A 15,901-nucleotide genomic window follows, 5' to 3' on the forward strand; every position below is an offset into this window, starting at 1 on the left:
TGGGACTATCATTATCAACCTTACATCTTTTGGTATTCACACTATGAATATGTGTAACATAGTTCGAGATTCATTAAGAATAAACCATTGACTAGCGGGGCATGACCATAAAACATATCTCTCATATAAATGGAACAACCATTATTTTCGGATTTAAATGAGTAGCCATCTCATATTAAATGAGATCCAGATACAATGTTCATGCTCAAAGCTGGCACTAAATAACAATTATTGAGGTTTAAAACTAATCTCCTAGGTAAATGTAGAGGTAGCGTGCCGACGGCGATCACATCGACCTTGGAACCATTCCCGATGCACATTGTCACGTCGTCCTTCGCCAGTCTCCGCTTATTCCCGCAGCTCCTGTTTTGAGTTACAAATATGAGCAACCGCACCGGTATCAAATACCCAGGAGCTACTATGAGTACTGGTAAGGTACACATCAATAACATGTATATCACATATACCTTTGGTGTTGCCGGCCTTCTTGTCTGCTAAGTACTTGGGGCAGTTCTGCTTCCAGTGACCATTTCTCTTGCAATAAAAACACTCAGTCTCAGGCTTGGGTCCATTCTTTGGCTTCTTCCCGACAGCTTGCTTACCGGGCGCGGCAACTCCCTTGCCGTCTTTCTTGAATCCCTTTTTACCCTTGCCTTTCTTGAACTTAGTGGTTTTATTCACCATCAACACTTGATGTTCCTTTTTGATTTCCACCTCCACTGATTTCAGCATCGAATATACCTCAGGAATGGTTTTCTCCATCCCCTGCATATTGAAGTTCATCACAAAGATCTTGTAGCTCGGTGGAAGCGACTGAAGGATTCTGTCAATGACCGCGTCATCCGGGAGGTTAACTCCCAGCTGAGACAAACGGTTGTGCAACCCAGACATTTTGAGTATGTGTTTGATGATGGAACTATTCTCCTCCATCTTACAACTGTAGAACTTGTCGGAGACTTCATATCTCTCGACCAGGGCATGAGCTTGGAAAACCATTTTCAGCTCTTGGAACATCTCATATGCTTTGTGCTACTCGAAACACTTTTGGAGCCCCGGTTCTAAGCTGTAAAGCATGCCGCACTGAACCAGGGAGTAATCATCAACACGCGACTGCCAAGCATTCATAACGTCTTGGTTTGCTGGGACAGGTGCTTCACCTAGCGGTGCTTCAAGGACATATGCTTTCTTCGCAACTATGAGGATGATCCTCAAGTTCCGGACCCAGTCCGTATAGTTGCTACCATCGTCTTTCAGCTTGGTTTTCTCTAGGAACGCGTTGAAGTTGAGGACAACATTAGAGTGGGCCATTTGATCTACAAGACATATTGTAAAGATTTTAGACTAAGTTCATGATAATTAAGTTCATCTAATCAAATTATTTAATGAACTCCCACTCAGATAGACATCCCTCTAGTCATCTAAGTGATACATGATCCGAGTCAACTAGGTCGTATCCGATCATCACGTGAGACGGATTAGTCATCATCGGTGAACATCTTCATGTTGATCGTATCTTCTATACGACTCATGTTCGACCTTTCGGTCTCTTGTATTCCGAGGCCATGTATGTACATGCTAGGCTCATCAAGTCAACCTAAGTGTTTTGCTTGTGTAAATCTGGCTTACACCCTTGTATTCGAACATTAGAATCTATCACACCCGATCATCACGTGGTGCTTCGAAACAACGAACCTTCGCAATGGTGCACAGTTAGGGGGGACACTTTCTTGAAATTTTATGAGGGATCATCTTATTTATGCTACTGTCGTTCTAAGCAAATAAGATGTAAACATGATAAACATCACATGCAATCAAATAGTGACATGATATGGCCAATATCATTTTGCTCCTTTTGATCTCCATCTTCGGGGCGCCATGATCATCATCGTCACCGGCATGACATCATGATCTCCATCATCATGATCTCCATCATTGTGTCTTCATGAAGTTGTCTCGCCAACTATTACTTCTACTACTATGGCTAACGGTTTAGCAATAAAGTAAAGTAATTAGCGTTATTCATTGACACGCAGGTCATACAATAAATTAGGACAACTCCTATGGCTCCTGCCGATTGTCATACCCATCGGCATGCAAGTCGTGATTCCTATTACAAGAACATGATCAGTCTCATACATCACATATATATCATTCATCACATCCTTTCGGCCATATCACATCACACGGCATATGCTGCAAAAACAAGTTAGACGTCCTCTAATTGTTGTTGCAAGTTTTTACGTGGCTGCTATAGGTTTCTAGCAAGAACGTTTCTTACCTACGCCAAAACCACAAACGTGATATGCCAATTGCTATTTACCTTCATAAGGACCCTTTTCATCAAATCCGATCCGACTAAAGTGGGAGAGACAGACACCCGCTAGCCACCTTATGCAACTAGTGCATGTCAGTCGGTGGAACCTTTCTCACGTAAGCGTACATGTAAGGTTGGTCCGGGCCGCTTCATCCCACAATGCCACCGAAACAAGATAAGACCAGTAGTGGCAAGTAAATTGACAAAATCGACTCCCACAACAAACTTGTGTTCTACTCGTGCATAGAAACTACTCATAGACCTAGCTCATGATGCCACTGTTGGGGATCGTTGCAGAAATTAAAAAAATTCTACGCATCACCAAGATCAATATATGGAGTAACTGGCAACGAGAGAGAGGGGAGTGCATCTTCATACCCTTGAAGATCGCGAGTCGGAAGAGTTACAAGAACGCGGTTGGAGGAGTCGTACACGTAGCGATTCAGATCGCGGCCGAATCCGATCTAAGCACCGAACAACGGTGCCTCCGCGTTCAACACACGTGCAGCCCGGTGAAGTCTCCCGCGCCTTGATCCAGCAAGGAGGAGGGAGAGGTTGGGGAAGAGGGCTCCAGCAGCAGCACGACAGCGTGGTGGTGATGGAGTGGCAGTTCTCCGGCAGGGCTTCGCCAAGCTCTTGCCGAGGAGGAGAGGTGTTGGGGAGGGGAGGGGCTGCGCCTTAGATGTGGTGCTGCACCCCTCCCTCCACCCTTCTATTTATAGGGAGAAGGGGGAAGGGGGCCGGCCCCTCTAGATGGGATCTAGAGGGGGGGCGGCGGGCAAGGGGGGAGGGGGCTTGCCCCCCAAGCCAAGGGGGCGCCCCCTTTAGGGTCCCCCCCCCCCAACCCTAGGCGCATGGGCCCTAGGGGGGTTGGCGCCAAGACTACTTGGGGCTGGTTCCCTTCCACCTACAGCCCATAAGGCCCTCTGGGGCAGGTGGACCCACCCGATGGACCCCCGGAACCCCTCCGGTGGTCCCTGTACAATACCGGTATACCCCCGAACATTTCCGGTGACCATATGATGACTTCCCATATATAAATTCACCTTCGGACCATTCCGGAACTCCTTGTGACGTCCGGGATCTTATCCGGGACTCCAAACAACATTCGGTAATCACATAGAAATCTTCCTTATAACCCTAGTGTCATCGAACCTCAAGTGTGTAGACCCTACGGGTTCAGGAATCATGCAGACATGACCGAGACAGATCTCCGGCCAATAACCGACAGCGGGATCTGGATACCCGTGTTGGCTCCCACATGTTCCATGATGATCTCATCGGATGAACCACAATGTCGAGGATTCAAGCAATCCCATATACAATTCCCTTTGTCAATCGGTACGTTACTTGCCCGAGATTCGATCGTCGGTATCCCAATACCTCGTTCAATCTCGTTACCGGCAAGTCACTTTACTCGTTCTGTAATGCATGATCCTGTGACCAACTACTTAGTCACATTGAGCTCATTATGATGATGCATTACCGAGTGGGCCCAGAGATACCTCTCCATCATACGGAGTGACAAATCCCAGTCTCGATTCATGCCAACCCAACAGACACTTTCGGAGATACCTGTAGTGCACCTTTATAGCCACCCAGTTATGTTGTGACGTTTGGTACACCCAAAGCATTCCTATGGTATCCGGGAGTTGCACAATCTCCTGGTCTAAGGAAATGATACTTGACATTAGAAAAGCTCTAGGAAATGAACTACACGATCTTGTGCTATGCTTAGGATTGGGTCTTGTCCATCACATCATTCTCCCAATGATGTGATCCCATTATCAATGACATCCAATGTCCATAGTCAGGAAATCATGACCATCTGTTGATCAACGAGCTAGTCAACTAGAGGCTCACTAGGGACTTGTTGTGATCTATGTATTCACACATGTATTACGATTTCCGGTTAATACAATTATAGCATGAACAATAGACAATTATCATGAACAAGGAAATATAATAATAACCATTTTATTTTTTCCTCTAGGGCATATTTCCAACACCATCAGTGACCAAAATAAAACGAGCCAAAAAATGCATATGAGCAAGAAGCAGATGCACTGAAGAAGAGGAGAGGTGGCAAGCAACTACTTAAGCTGAGCGTGTCTCTCATGATGAGTAAAACACAATTCTAGGAGAAGATTCCACTCAGAGAAAAAGACGTCTGCAAAAGATTCGGCGCCATTGGGTAAAGAAGTGGTTTAACTACAAGTTGGTTCACCCTCGGTACGCCATGAACTTTGCTTCCCATCCCCCTTGGGGTGATTGCCGTGAGATTGGGCTCATTCGAGCAGGTGGATCTCAGCAAAGGCCTCCACCACCTCCTGACACTGATGAGTCATCCCTCAAGACTCCGGATTCTTATCCCAAAGAAAAGGCCAAGCGCCTCAAGAATGCTGAGAAGTGTGCAAAGAAGGCCGCAAAAGATCAGGCAAAGGAAGAGGAAAATCGTCGTCTTATCAAATCAGTCATCGAGAAGAAGGAGGCTAAAGGAAAAGATGGACGCTGAACGAAGAACAAACATGGTCCAAAATCAGCTGCTATGAAGAAAAAGAGTGCTCCGAGGAAAATGTCTACGAAGCCAGCTGAACCTGAAAGTGATTCATCAGATCAAGATGATCCTCCACTCACCCGAGAGGAAATTGATGCAACTCTCTCTGAACAAGTGAATGTTACTACATCCATAGTTCTACCTGATCTTTGAGCAAGTGCAGTCCTGATTGCACCTCCGAAGAAGATTCGATTGAAGAGAAAGACTCCTGGCACCACTATCACTATGGTTGACAAAGTAAATACTGATCCTCATCCTGATGCAATCAACCTGCAAGATTTAGTGCTTGAAGCCCCTGTTCGCACCGCTAAGCCAGGAGAAAAGCTTCTGAAAGATAAGGTGAAGCAAATCAAAGGGCCCAATACTAAGCAGACGGTCCCCAGTTCTGATGTTGTGAAAGAAAAAGATGCACAATTTGCTTCGAAACTAACTCAACCTCTGGCTTCTATGCCTCCCACTGAAGCAAATGTTGCACAGACCACTCCCTCTGTTCAAGTTGCTGAACAGATTGAAAATGACACTGCTGCCCCCACATTCTTATGATCCAGATCATCATGGAGCAGCTAGATAAATTTGTTGAAGATTTGTTTGATGGAGAAGTGACATCTTTGCCAATTCCCTCTGAAGTAATTTCTCAAGCATCTGTTGTGATCCAAGATATGAGAAATGATTCAGTTGAGATCAATGACATCAGTGGTCAACTCAAGGAGCTTGACGACCGTATGAAAAGTACGAAGTCCAGGTTTGTCATTAAGCAGCTTGAAGACTCTTATGATGATACCAATAAAGAGTTGAAAGTTCTTCGTCACAGAAGACAGGGATTTCATTCGGATTTGGATCAAATTGTTCACAACATTTGCCCTGATCACCAAGCAAATGTAATAGGTTTCAATGATTTGGTCAAAGGGCACATTGATCCTTCAAAGAAGAAGAAGAAGAATGATCCTCCTCCTCCTGGTGCTAACACACAGAGAAAAAAATCTCTGGTACAAGCTAGTTCTTCAGCTCCTCAAGAACGAGTTGTAAATGAGCCATCCTCACCAAGTACAACTGAAGCAGTGCTTGTGGTTTCTCCTGCTCATGAAGCAAATCCATCTCAGCATCAAGTGTCCGAAGAAGGAGAAATTCCTCGGTCAGAACAACAAGATTCTCCTGTCCTCGACGAGCCTAAAGATTTGGTTCCTCCCTCTGCTCCTCCCAACAACTTCAGAAGCACCGCCTCAACACCCCCAAATGACTAATAAAACTTCGATGGCTGACTCTGCCCCTGCACAAGTGTCAAATCCCCTCTCCCTTGAGGATTTCACTCATCACCGCTCAAAGACCCTTAGATGTTGATCCCTCTGCAGCTAAGTCACCATTAGCTCATCATTCTGATTCTGTCATCTATGGCAATGAAGTACTTTCTGTTGAAGATGAACTCAAGTACGCCTATCCTCATGAGAAATTGCCTTTGTTTTCCATCGGTGTCGAGATCAAAGGGCCTCTGTTCAACAGAAATACTCACCATGTTTTCTTATGAGAAAGTCCATACAACAAGCCCAGAACGTATGAATCTCCTCGGTTTTGGACTCAGGAATAGGCAATATACTACTCACGTATACTTTATGACAGCCTGAAGACTTTCCCTCGTGAGTTCCCAGATTTTGCTGCTATGAAGAACATTGGATGTTTCAATCAAATTCTACAAGACATCAAAGACTTTGGTCTCACGCATGTCCTAGGCTACCAGTATCCATGGAACAGGGAGATTATTCTTCAGTTTTATGCAACATTATATATCTCGGGAGATGAGTCAGATAGTACAAAATGGATCATGGAGTGGATGACAGAAGGAAAAGCGAATAAAATGCTCGGCTATGGATTTTGTATCTCACTTTCATTTCCCTCGGTTTGAACATGGCACAACTGAAATTCGGGTTCATAACATCGATGCAATCACTGAAGAAGATTTCCGTTGCACAATGGATGAAGATAAGATTCGTGACTACAATGGTCCTCCTCTGCCTGAACACTTGACATTCAACAATCAGACGTTACATCACATTCTCACATACACCCTCTGTCCGCTGGCTGGGATGAATACTAATAATGCTATATCTGATGTTCTTCGGAACACCATCCATGCCATCTCACAAGGGTATATCTTCAATGTCGAAGACATGTTCTTACGCATACTGATGGATTCAGTTCAGTGTTCAAAAACCATCAAAGTGCATGGGCCCTGGATTCAGAAGGTGATTGGCTACGCAATGAAGACCGAATATTTGTCAAAGTCAGACATAAAAGCTTTATTCCCCCTGTGCGTGATACGCTAAGCGTAATGGAAGATTTCTCTTCGGGAAAAGCTCCTGTAGCAAGTCTTGATTACCATACTACCTTCAATAGACCCAAGCTACCAAAACATGATCGTATGCCGAACACTCAACCTCCTTCACATCTTGAAGTAAGCATGCGCACTCAATAATTGCTCTTGAAGCATATGGCCAAAGATCATCAAGAAAAAGAGCATCTGGCTGCCGAACTTAATGCTATTCACAACCGAACAAAAGTTGTACATATGATTACAGCAGAAAACAAGAAGGGCTTATGGGAATTGCTTCGGAAATTTTTCTCCAAGAAGCAACTCTGCATTTCTCACCTTCAAGAACTCTATCAGTACATTGATCAAGGGTTTACTGCTGAAGATTATCATGATTGCTCCACTCCACCTTTGCCAGCTCGTGAACCTTCAACGAACTTACTTTGAATTCAGGTGCGCAAATTGCTCGATGAATCAGAAGCCACTTCACCTACTATCATACCTTTTGAAGAAAATCCTCTGTCTTGCAAGTGTAATGAGGCTGATCCCAATGTACCTTCCTCGTCCAAGACCCAAGTCAGTCTCGAAGGATCAGCTGCTGCTGCCGCTGAAGATGAAGATGTTCCAAACACTTCCGAATCAGACACTTCGTCGGACAGCTCCTCAGGCGATGCCTCTGAGTTAATCAAATTAACAGTTCTCACTCATGTTTTTTCATCACCTTTTTGACACTAGTTGACGAAAGGGGAGAATGACATCGAGAGTTTGATAAATTTGCTCTGTTGAATTTGGTGTTTTGTGTTTTCTTGCTCTATCTTTTGAAACAATTGCACCATGTCATGGGCTCTGATGTAAAACTTCTGTTATGGGTTGTAATATTAATAACCCTGCCTACTGCATTGTTCTCTCTTGAAGCCCTTTGTTTTGCAGGTGAAATTATTAACAGAAGTTATGAATGATTGCACTTTACTCTTATTGGATTATCCAACATCAGTGCAAATCATTACCTCGTACGATTGAAAATTCTCCACACTCTCAAATGAATTGCAAGGAATTCTATTATACATCAATTAATCTTGCATATATCCAGGGGGAGTATATTTCATCATGGAGTCAAGTAACACAAGTTCACTCTTGTTTGATTTACAATTTACTTATCTATCTTCACTTTGATGATTATCTGTTTTGTCAACAACCGTCCAAAAAGGGGGAGATTGTTGGTGCAATGATAGGTCCCTTATGTTTTGGAGTTTGTTAACATAAACAGTTTGGGACTTATGTGTTTGCCAGTGCACACAGAGTAACAGGTCCCTGGAGTAATAAGGAGTTTGATGAAAAACGACAAAGATAATCTCCCTGTGCAGCAACAAAGGTTATCACCGAAGATAAAAGCTAACAAGAGTGACCCCTAAAAAATGTTGAAGTCTAAGCAATTGGTTCGGTGATTGTTCGAAGCAAATGACTGCGCTCGAGGAAGAATGAAGTCGAAGTGAAGACGTAGCATTTATTTCGTTGTTCTTCTTCTTTTATTGAGTCATAGGATCACCGTACTATTAAGAGGGGTACAGCGTTTCGAAGCTTTAATTCTCTGATGCTAAACCCAAACCTATGAAAGTTGTGAGAGAAATCTCTTTGTGCTCCGAGCAAATACTTGCCAGCAAGAGACTGTGATCTTCTTCGCTACGAGAGATTTGCCTCGGACCGAGGAGTTAGCATTACTTGTTCCTCAAGTAATGGTACTGTTGCTCGAAATCCGACCATTGTGAACATGTCGGTTGGCCATTGGCTGGACCTTATGTCCAAGATGGTCATTTCCCATCTGGGAAGGTTGTAGCTATAAATAGCCACCCTGCGTCGGCTTTGTCCGGCGGCTGCTCCGTTTGATTTCTGAGAAGATTGTTGAGCAACCCGCTCTCTAAGCTATTTGAGTTTAAAATCTACTGAGAGAAAAACCCTTAGAGCCGAAGAATTAGATAGTGGTTCGGCATTACTGGAATCTAAGTTTAGTACGCTCCTCCTATTACTCTTGAGAGTTGTAAACTCTCTAGACGGTTAGGTGTCAATTTCTTCGGAGACCAAGAGTGATTGTGGTTCTCGAAGAAGAAGTCTGTAAAGGTTTGGAGATCGCCTTCAAGTATCTACCACGAGTAATCGGCATCGTTTGATGAATTGATTATCAAGGAGAATAGGGTGAAGAGAGTTTATCTTCCGTGTTAAGTCACAGCCCCTCCAACCAGACGTAGTCCTTGTGCAGAAGGACGAACTGGTCGAACAAATACCTTATCACCATTGAGCACCTTTGGTCACCTCTATTACTCAAGTTTACCTTCGATGCATTCTATTCATGTAATTTACTTCGATGCATGCTTTAGTTTCCCTTCGGTTGTTTGTTGTAGTTCCTCTTAGTCTGTTTATAGTTTATTCTGCTGCTGGGTTCTGAGAGATTTAAGTTTTCTGAAGAAAATTTAAAACTCACATTCAACCCCCCCCCCCCTAGTAGACATACTTCGTTCCTACAATGCGGATGGAGGGCGCTGAAGTTCACCATTTCCTTGTCAGGCCCTTCCCCTTGGGGTCTCTGGAGTGGCGTTAGTAGTCTTCGATGGTGACGTCAGTGGCTAAAAGGGAGTCATCATCGCCGGTGTTGGTGCCACTGTCGGACGAGGAGGAGGAGTAGATCTTGGCCAAACGCCAGGATGCGCGAGCCTGCTCGTTGGGGAGGCGGCTGACTTTTGTGGCGGGCGCCTTCTCCTTGAGCCGCTCGGCCTCCTTGACGCGGAGCCGAAGCGTCAGCATTTTTGCGGCGGTGGCAACGGGCGTCCGTCTCCGCTAAGGTTAATGACCGGTGAATGAAGTCCTGGAGGAAGTCATCAGACTCGACGGGCATGGACCTACAGGACCCGATACCGAAGCGGTAGAACCTGCCTCTGCCGCCCTGTGTGCGGCCCACTACCTCGCGTGTTGTGCGGCCTACACCTCTGTTTAGGGTGTTTGTCTCCGTGGGTTTGGCAATGCGAGAATGAGCATCGAGCGCCGACCAGGAGGAGAAGGGGTGACAGGGAAGGGGATGGGCGCGGACTGATGGAGGGCAAATTTTTGGTCGTCCTGGCGTCGCTCAATTCCTCTAGCAACAACGCATCCCAGTCGACGGGGTCCACCTCGCTGTCAGAGCCAGCCATGGTGCCGCAGGGAGGGGAACGGACGGGGAGGGTAGTGGATGGGAGTGGAGTGAGAAAGGAAGCGGAGCAAACGAGAGTGTGCTAGGGTTTGGGTCATGGTGGGCGTGGGCACGAGGTGGGCCAACATAGGCCAGTCTAATGTGGCGGCCCATCCGACTATATGTCCACTCCACCACGTATCTGCCCCATATATGGGCTGGGTTTGAGGGGGTGTCGAACAGCTTGCGCATTTGGATTGGTTGTGTGCATGGGGGGGGGGGGGGGGGGTTGGTAAAAAAATCCCGAGGGGTGACCGGGTTGGCGCGTTTGTCGAACATTATAGATTGAAGTCATGAAATGCACAGAAATTCCAAGTGTATCTTATAAACTCAAGGACAAAACGTTCAATACGACCGATCACAAAGGTGCTGAAGCTCTTCAATCTGAGGAAAACAAACTGCAGCCGAAGAGATCAAGATCCTGAATATACAGCGACAGACAAACGGTGAGCGATGTGCGTGTACTAAAGTATTTACCAGTACTTCTACTTCTACTCACATATACAGCAGCCGCTTCTACCCCCTGGCCCCAACCAACTCGGCAAACTAGCACATTTGCAGAGGAATCCGACCCGACCGACGCGAATTATCATCAGGGTTTTCCAATAAACACATTCACAACTCGTAGGGGGGGTAAATGAGAGGTCGTGATTCGTGAGCCAGTTCGCTAACTCGACCAGCGGCAGCATCCTCACCTTTGGAAGAACGAGTCTCATCCATGGCCGTCTTGCGCGACCGTTACCGAGCCTACGGATGCACTGGACACCGGAGAGAGGGCGCGTTTTCACGCTGGGCAGATGCTCACAAACACAGGCAGCCTTCGCTGAGGGGCGCCACGGGGCCCGTACAGGCATTGGCTGATGGACGCGTTCTCCTCCTCGGTCGGCGGCCACGCAAACGTCGCCCGTTGCACCGACGGCGGCCTCAATTCGGGCTGCTTTGGTGTCCACGAGAAGCCGGCCTGCGCTCTCGCAGGAGTGGCAGTGGCGGTGGTGGTGGTGGCGGCTCTCGGAGGCGTCAAGTACGGAGCGGCTGGTGGCCTCATGGATATGGTCGCAACGCCGGCTGCCTGCAACGATGGGTGATAGGTTCTGGGGCTCGCCTGCATGTTGGGACCAGCACTCTGCACTGGTCGCCCGCGCTGAAGTTCCACCTACATTGTACGACAGGAAGCAGAACATGTATGTCTTAAGTGGTACAATCACAATATATAAACTTAATCACAAGAACAGACATACATAATATAAACGCATCACCTACACTGATATGTCTTGCCAACCAAAAAGAGGCAAGTATAATTAACAGTTATGAACTCTAAAGTCTACAATTACGAGGACGTGGGCATAGCCCAGTGGTTGGGGGCGCATGATTGTAAACCCAACGACCTATATCAATAAACCGTGGGTGCTAGTGCCCATGGAGTTTCATTTTTTTTTAAAGTCTACAATTACATCTAAAAATGTTAAGGCCTCCGTTGATGCATATAGGATAGTAATATCAATAGAAAAGATATGTCATGTGATTTATAGGATAGGAATTTTTCTATTGAGTCAAGGCTAAATTCTTTCCTATGAAATAAACTCCTTTCCTATAAAGGAATATGTTCCTACAACACAAAGGGCTTCAATGAAAAATTTCCTATGAAATTCTTAATTCCTACAAAAACTCGGACCGGGTGGGATGGGTCTATTGGAGTCCCACTTGGCGGCTGTCCCGCAAACCTTCTCCTGGTTTGCTTCCGGTATATGGAAATTCGGACGTGCGGACCGGTCCTGGACGTCTGATGGACCACGTTGGAGGGCACCCACAACCTCAATATCGGACTCATAAAATTCCATCGCAAAAGGTGCTGAATCACTTTGGTGAATCTGCTCGGAATCCTAGGCAGGGTTGAGACCGATTCAGAGCAAGCTACGACAACCCTTCTAGGCCGGAAAAGCCATCTGCTCAAACCAGTTTGGTTCTGGATCGCAGAGGAGCTCCAGAAATCGTTGGAGGGGATTTTGGAGAAGTTTGATGTGATGACGACCAATGTGAAGGTGAACGGCAAGGACATCAGTGATTTGTGGCTGTAGATCGACGACGACTGTCGTTGAGGATATCGACGGCGTCAAGAGCCGCCTCGGAATCAAGGAACTGTATTACTGGCACGGAATGAACCATCGATCCCAGGTCACCACATAACCAACTTTTAGATACCAAGATAACTAACACTGTTGTATTGTGACAACAATTTCAGAGTTTCAGAATGTTCATCAGCCAAGATAACCAACTTTTAGATACCAAGAAACTGTTAGATTATAAACAGGAACAAAGCATCTATCCCTGAATGGTTTAAAATAACATGTCCTTAATATACTCTGTTATTTTATTGTAAGACTGAAGTTGACAGTTGTTATCATTTTCAGAAATAGTGGCTAGTAACAATTCGCAAATGGTTCACTTCTGAAAATATTCATGAGGAATCTGTAAAATTGTTTCGTCAGAAATTGGGTAGCACCCAAACAAAGAAAAGAAACACGAGTCTGAAAAACAACATAGTATTTTCTTGCCATTCCTTGAACAGCAAAGAAATCTTTTAACAGGAAGCAAAAGAGGAATTGCAAAAGCACCATATAAAATCAAACACATTTAAATCTTATCTGAATCCGGCGGTACAAGCAATATTTACCTCAGAATGTCTTGGATTCATTGCTCGCGCCACACAAGACTCCTTCCCATATGAAAACTGCAGAATCAACGACAAAAGAGAAACAACTCATCAGATTATGCATATCCGTGGGCAGCCTCACTCTAGCCCCCTCAAGAAATCTACTTTCAACAATCAGTTCCTTTACAAGCATGATTTGGTATTACTAATTCAAGACTACGAACTTGGCAAGGGTGGGGAAAACTTGCCCACCCTTTTATTGTCCACGTGTTTCCTCCTCCTTTTTTTCTAAAACAGAAAAACTCTCCCCTTATTTTAGCTTCCAGATGGATAAATACAGGAGTTTTCCGTGCACCATTGGTAGGATAGGACATAGGACTATGTGTCAACTACATTCGGCTAGTCAGTACCACACTTGTTGTACTCCCAAGTCCTAACAAACATTGTGAGCAACTACAGAACATGGTTTCCAGTAAGCAAAGCTGCAAGCTTATTCGCTGTACTCTTGGTCTGCCTTGATGAACTCGTAAAAGGCTTTAATCTACAGAAACAATCGCTCCCAAATTTTCTTTTCATTTCACATAACTTCTCAGTTTGCATTGGCTCTTTAAACGTGGACCGAAAGTGGGCTGCAATTTAATTGCGCCAGCCGAGTCTTGAACTCAAGACCTCTTGGCTCCGATACCATGTAGAAGTGCATGCTCTAGCCAATGCAACCAAAAGACCGATCTTATGGAAGAAACTAGGCAGCACATTATACGTCAGCAGTCATAAGTCATAACCCCTTTTTAAGAACTTAATTTTAAAAATCTTCATAAATATTTAAGTCACGACTTAACTTCGTTTTCAGAATTCATCAGTGATGTTTATTTTGTTAAGAGCAGTGCTAGGCGTACGATCAAATCTTATACGACGTTGTACAAACACTGCTCAATCACCCTCCGATCAAATCTATGCAGCAACGGCAATGGTGGGATCACTTGGTCGGACAAATCGTGCATGCAAAAATCGTATGCAGAGCAATTTCGTTTTGTTAACACCACGCAATCTTCCAGACCATAAACCAAATACGACAACCATAGCTCAACCAGACGCATCCGACAATATCACGGAAACAACATGACGAGCTCTCCCAAACACAAGCCGATAACAAGTGTGAATCGATTACCTGGAGACTGGAGCCGTGGTGACCGCTGCCGCCCGAGCCACGGGAGTTGGTGTGGACCAAGCGTAGGTCGGTAAAGGAGGCGTAGCGCTTGGGGCCAGGGCTGAAGCCGTCGGCGACGAGGTAACCATCCATGACGAGCACATCGTCGTCGGTCGTAGGCGACCCTAGTGGAGAGCCATGAAAGAGGAGGCGCCCCATATTCGACATCGGAGAGAACTCGGGGTAGACACGGTGTTGGCTGTAGAGGGGGTGCGGTTCATCTAACGAGAGGTCCAACCCTCCGGAAGACGAGGAGGAGGAGGACGACGACCTCCCGCCATAACCGTCACCAGCAGCAGCGTTGAAGGCCAGCATGAGGCGGGTGCCTGTCAACGGGGCCGACATGCGGCGGCGGCGCCTTGCTGACGCGTCCACTGACTGGCCGCCACTCCCGCCGCTGCCGGGGGTTGCGCCGACGCAGAGGTGGCGGGGGTTCATCGCTGCAACGGAGGAAGCTGATTAGTGCTGCAGCAAAATTGCAGAAACGCGGTACTAAATGTCGATAATATACACGCGAAACATTGCAGAGATCGTGATTTGTATCGGATCGCGTGGCCCAGCCGAAAATGGCTGAAGATTTTTCATAACCTGGTTCGATTTGGCAGAACCATAGAGGGGATACCGGAAATTCAAACCATCGAGAACGCCCAACAGAACCGCACGAGCCCCCCTAAAAACACCAGTACGACTGCAGAAGTCAATAAATTCCAAGTCCAAACGAAAATGGAGATTGAATTCATAGGCAACTGGATACACACTCAAAACGAGAACCCCTTAAACAAGTACCAGAAAGTATTTCCGCCAAATAAAATCCCCGAAAGTACGAGAACACAAGCATTCGGATCAGGAGGCTGGGGAGGGGGAGGGGGAGGTGGGGAGGATGGAGCGAAGCACCTACCAGTGATCCTGCGGGCGTACCTTGCAGAGCCCACCCTGTCGTTCGGCGCTCGCTCTCGCCGCTGGGGTGGTTCGGCTTCGGCGGAGGAGGGAAGAGAAAACGAGCCGCGGAAGGGGGGAACGGAGGTGGATGAGGAGCAGCTTCTTTTTCGATTTGCTTTTTGTTTTACTGGAAGGAGCAGCATAAATACGCGCGGCGCCTCTCAGCTACGGGTTTGAATTTTCAGCTGTGCACGCCGGCGGCGGAATCAAATGGATTGATTTCATTCGTTGGGTCGAGATCGCTGCGTCCTCCTTAATTTTGTTTTTTAGCTTAGCGTCCTCCTTAACATTTTTCTTTAGTAACGCGTCCTCAATAACTTCTTTTTGACGGGTGCCTCCTAACATGGCCACGAAGGTTTGTAAGAGCATCTAGAACCGGACATTCATTTTTGCCTCAAACGTCCAGACAGCCTGCCCGGTCACTATGCAGACGCAAATTTGACACCCAATCATACATGGCAAATTCGACACTAACGTCCAGACTGAGCGACACTCTTCATACTTGGCTGTGTTCTTACCTGCGTATAAAAGGCTAAAAGTGAGGGAAAGCCGGATTATGTAACATCTCAATTTTTAATTTGGATGTTTATTTATATATCATTCATTTTGTATCCATGTTTTAATGCATCTTGAGTTTATTTGGATTATTGACTCAAGAAACTTGTTGAAACTCATGGACAATAAGGGAGAGTTGAAAGTTATATGAATCAATGGT

The 15,901-nt window shown here is 46.0% G+C and overlaps 1 protein-coding gene across 2 annotated transcripts; it reads right to left on the reverse strand.

The window, feature by feature from the left end:
- Positions 1 to 10,689: 10,689 nt before the first annotated feature.
- LOC123092081 (uncharacterized) lies at positions 10,690 to 15,408 on the reverse strand. 2 transcript variants are annotated; one of them, XM_044513763.1, is made up of 4 exons: positions 15,166 to 15,408; positions 14,209 to 14,687; positions 13,062 to 13,118; positions 10,690 to 11,543 (listed from the first exon to the last, which is right to left on the reverse strand). In XM_044513763.1, the coding sequence occupies exons 2-4, from the start codon at positions 14,683 to 14,685 to the stop codon at positions 11,175 to 11,177; spliced, it is 903 nt and encodes a 300-aa protein (XP_044369698.1). In that variant the 5' UTR covers positions 14,686 to 14,687; positions 15,166 to 15,408; the 3' UTR covers positions 10,690 to 11,174. The 2 variants fall into 2 exon arrangements, with proteins under 2 accessions (XP_044369698.1, XP_044369697.1); XM_044513762.1 differs by having other exon boundaries at positions 15,146 to 15,408.
- Between the last annotated feature and the right edge of the window lie 493 nt (positions 15,409 to 15,901).

The sequence above is a fragment of the Triticum aestivum genome, chromosome 4B (genome assembly GCF_018294505.1).
Source record: "Triticum aestivum cultivar Chinese Spring chromosome 4B, IWGSC CS RefSeq v2.1, whole genome shotgun sequence".
NCBI classification, from domain to species: domain Eukaryota; kingdom Viridiplantae; phylum Streptophyta; class Magnoliopsida; order Poales; family Poaceae; genus Triticum; species Triticum aestivum.

Excerpts from the sequence above, each read along its gene's own strand:
- LOC123092081 (XM_044513762.1), bottom strand. The coding sequence starts at position 15,329 with ATGCTGCTCCTTCCAGTAAAACAAAAAGCAAATCGAAAAAGAAGCTGC. Across the intron at positions 14,688-15,145 it reads GTACGCCCGCAGGATCACTG|CGATGAACCCCCGCCACCTC; the intron begins GTAGGTGCTTCG and ends CCTCCGTTGCAG. Across the intron at positions 13,119-14,208 it reads ACCACGGCTCCAGTCTCCAG|TTTTCATATGGGAAGGAGTC; the intron begins GTAATCGATTCA and ends TTGATTCTGCAG.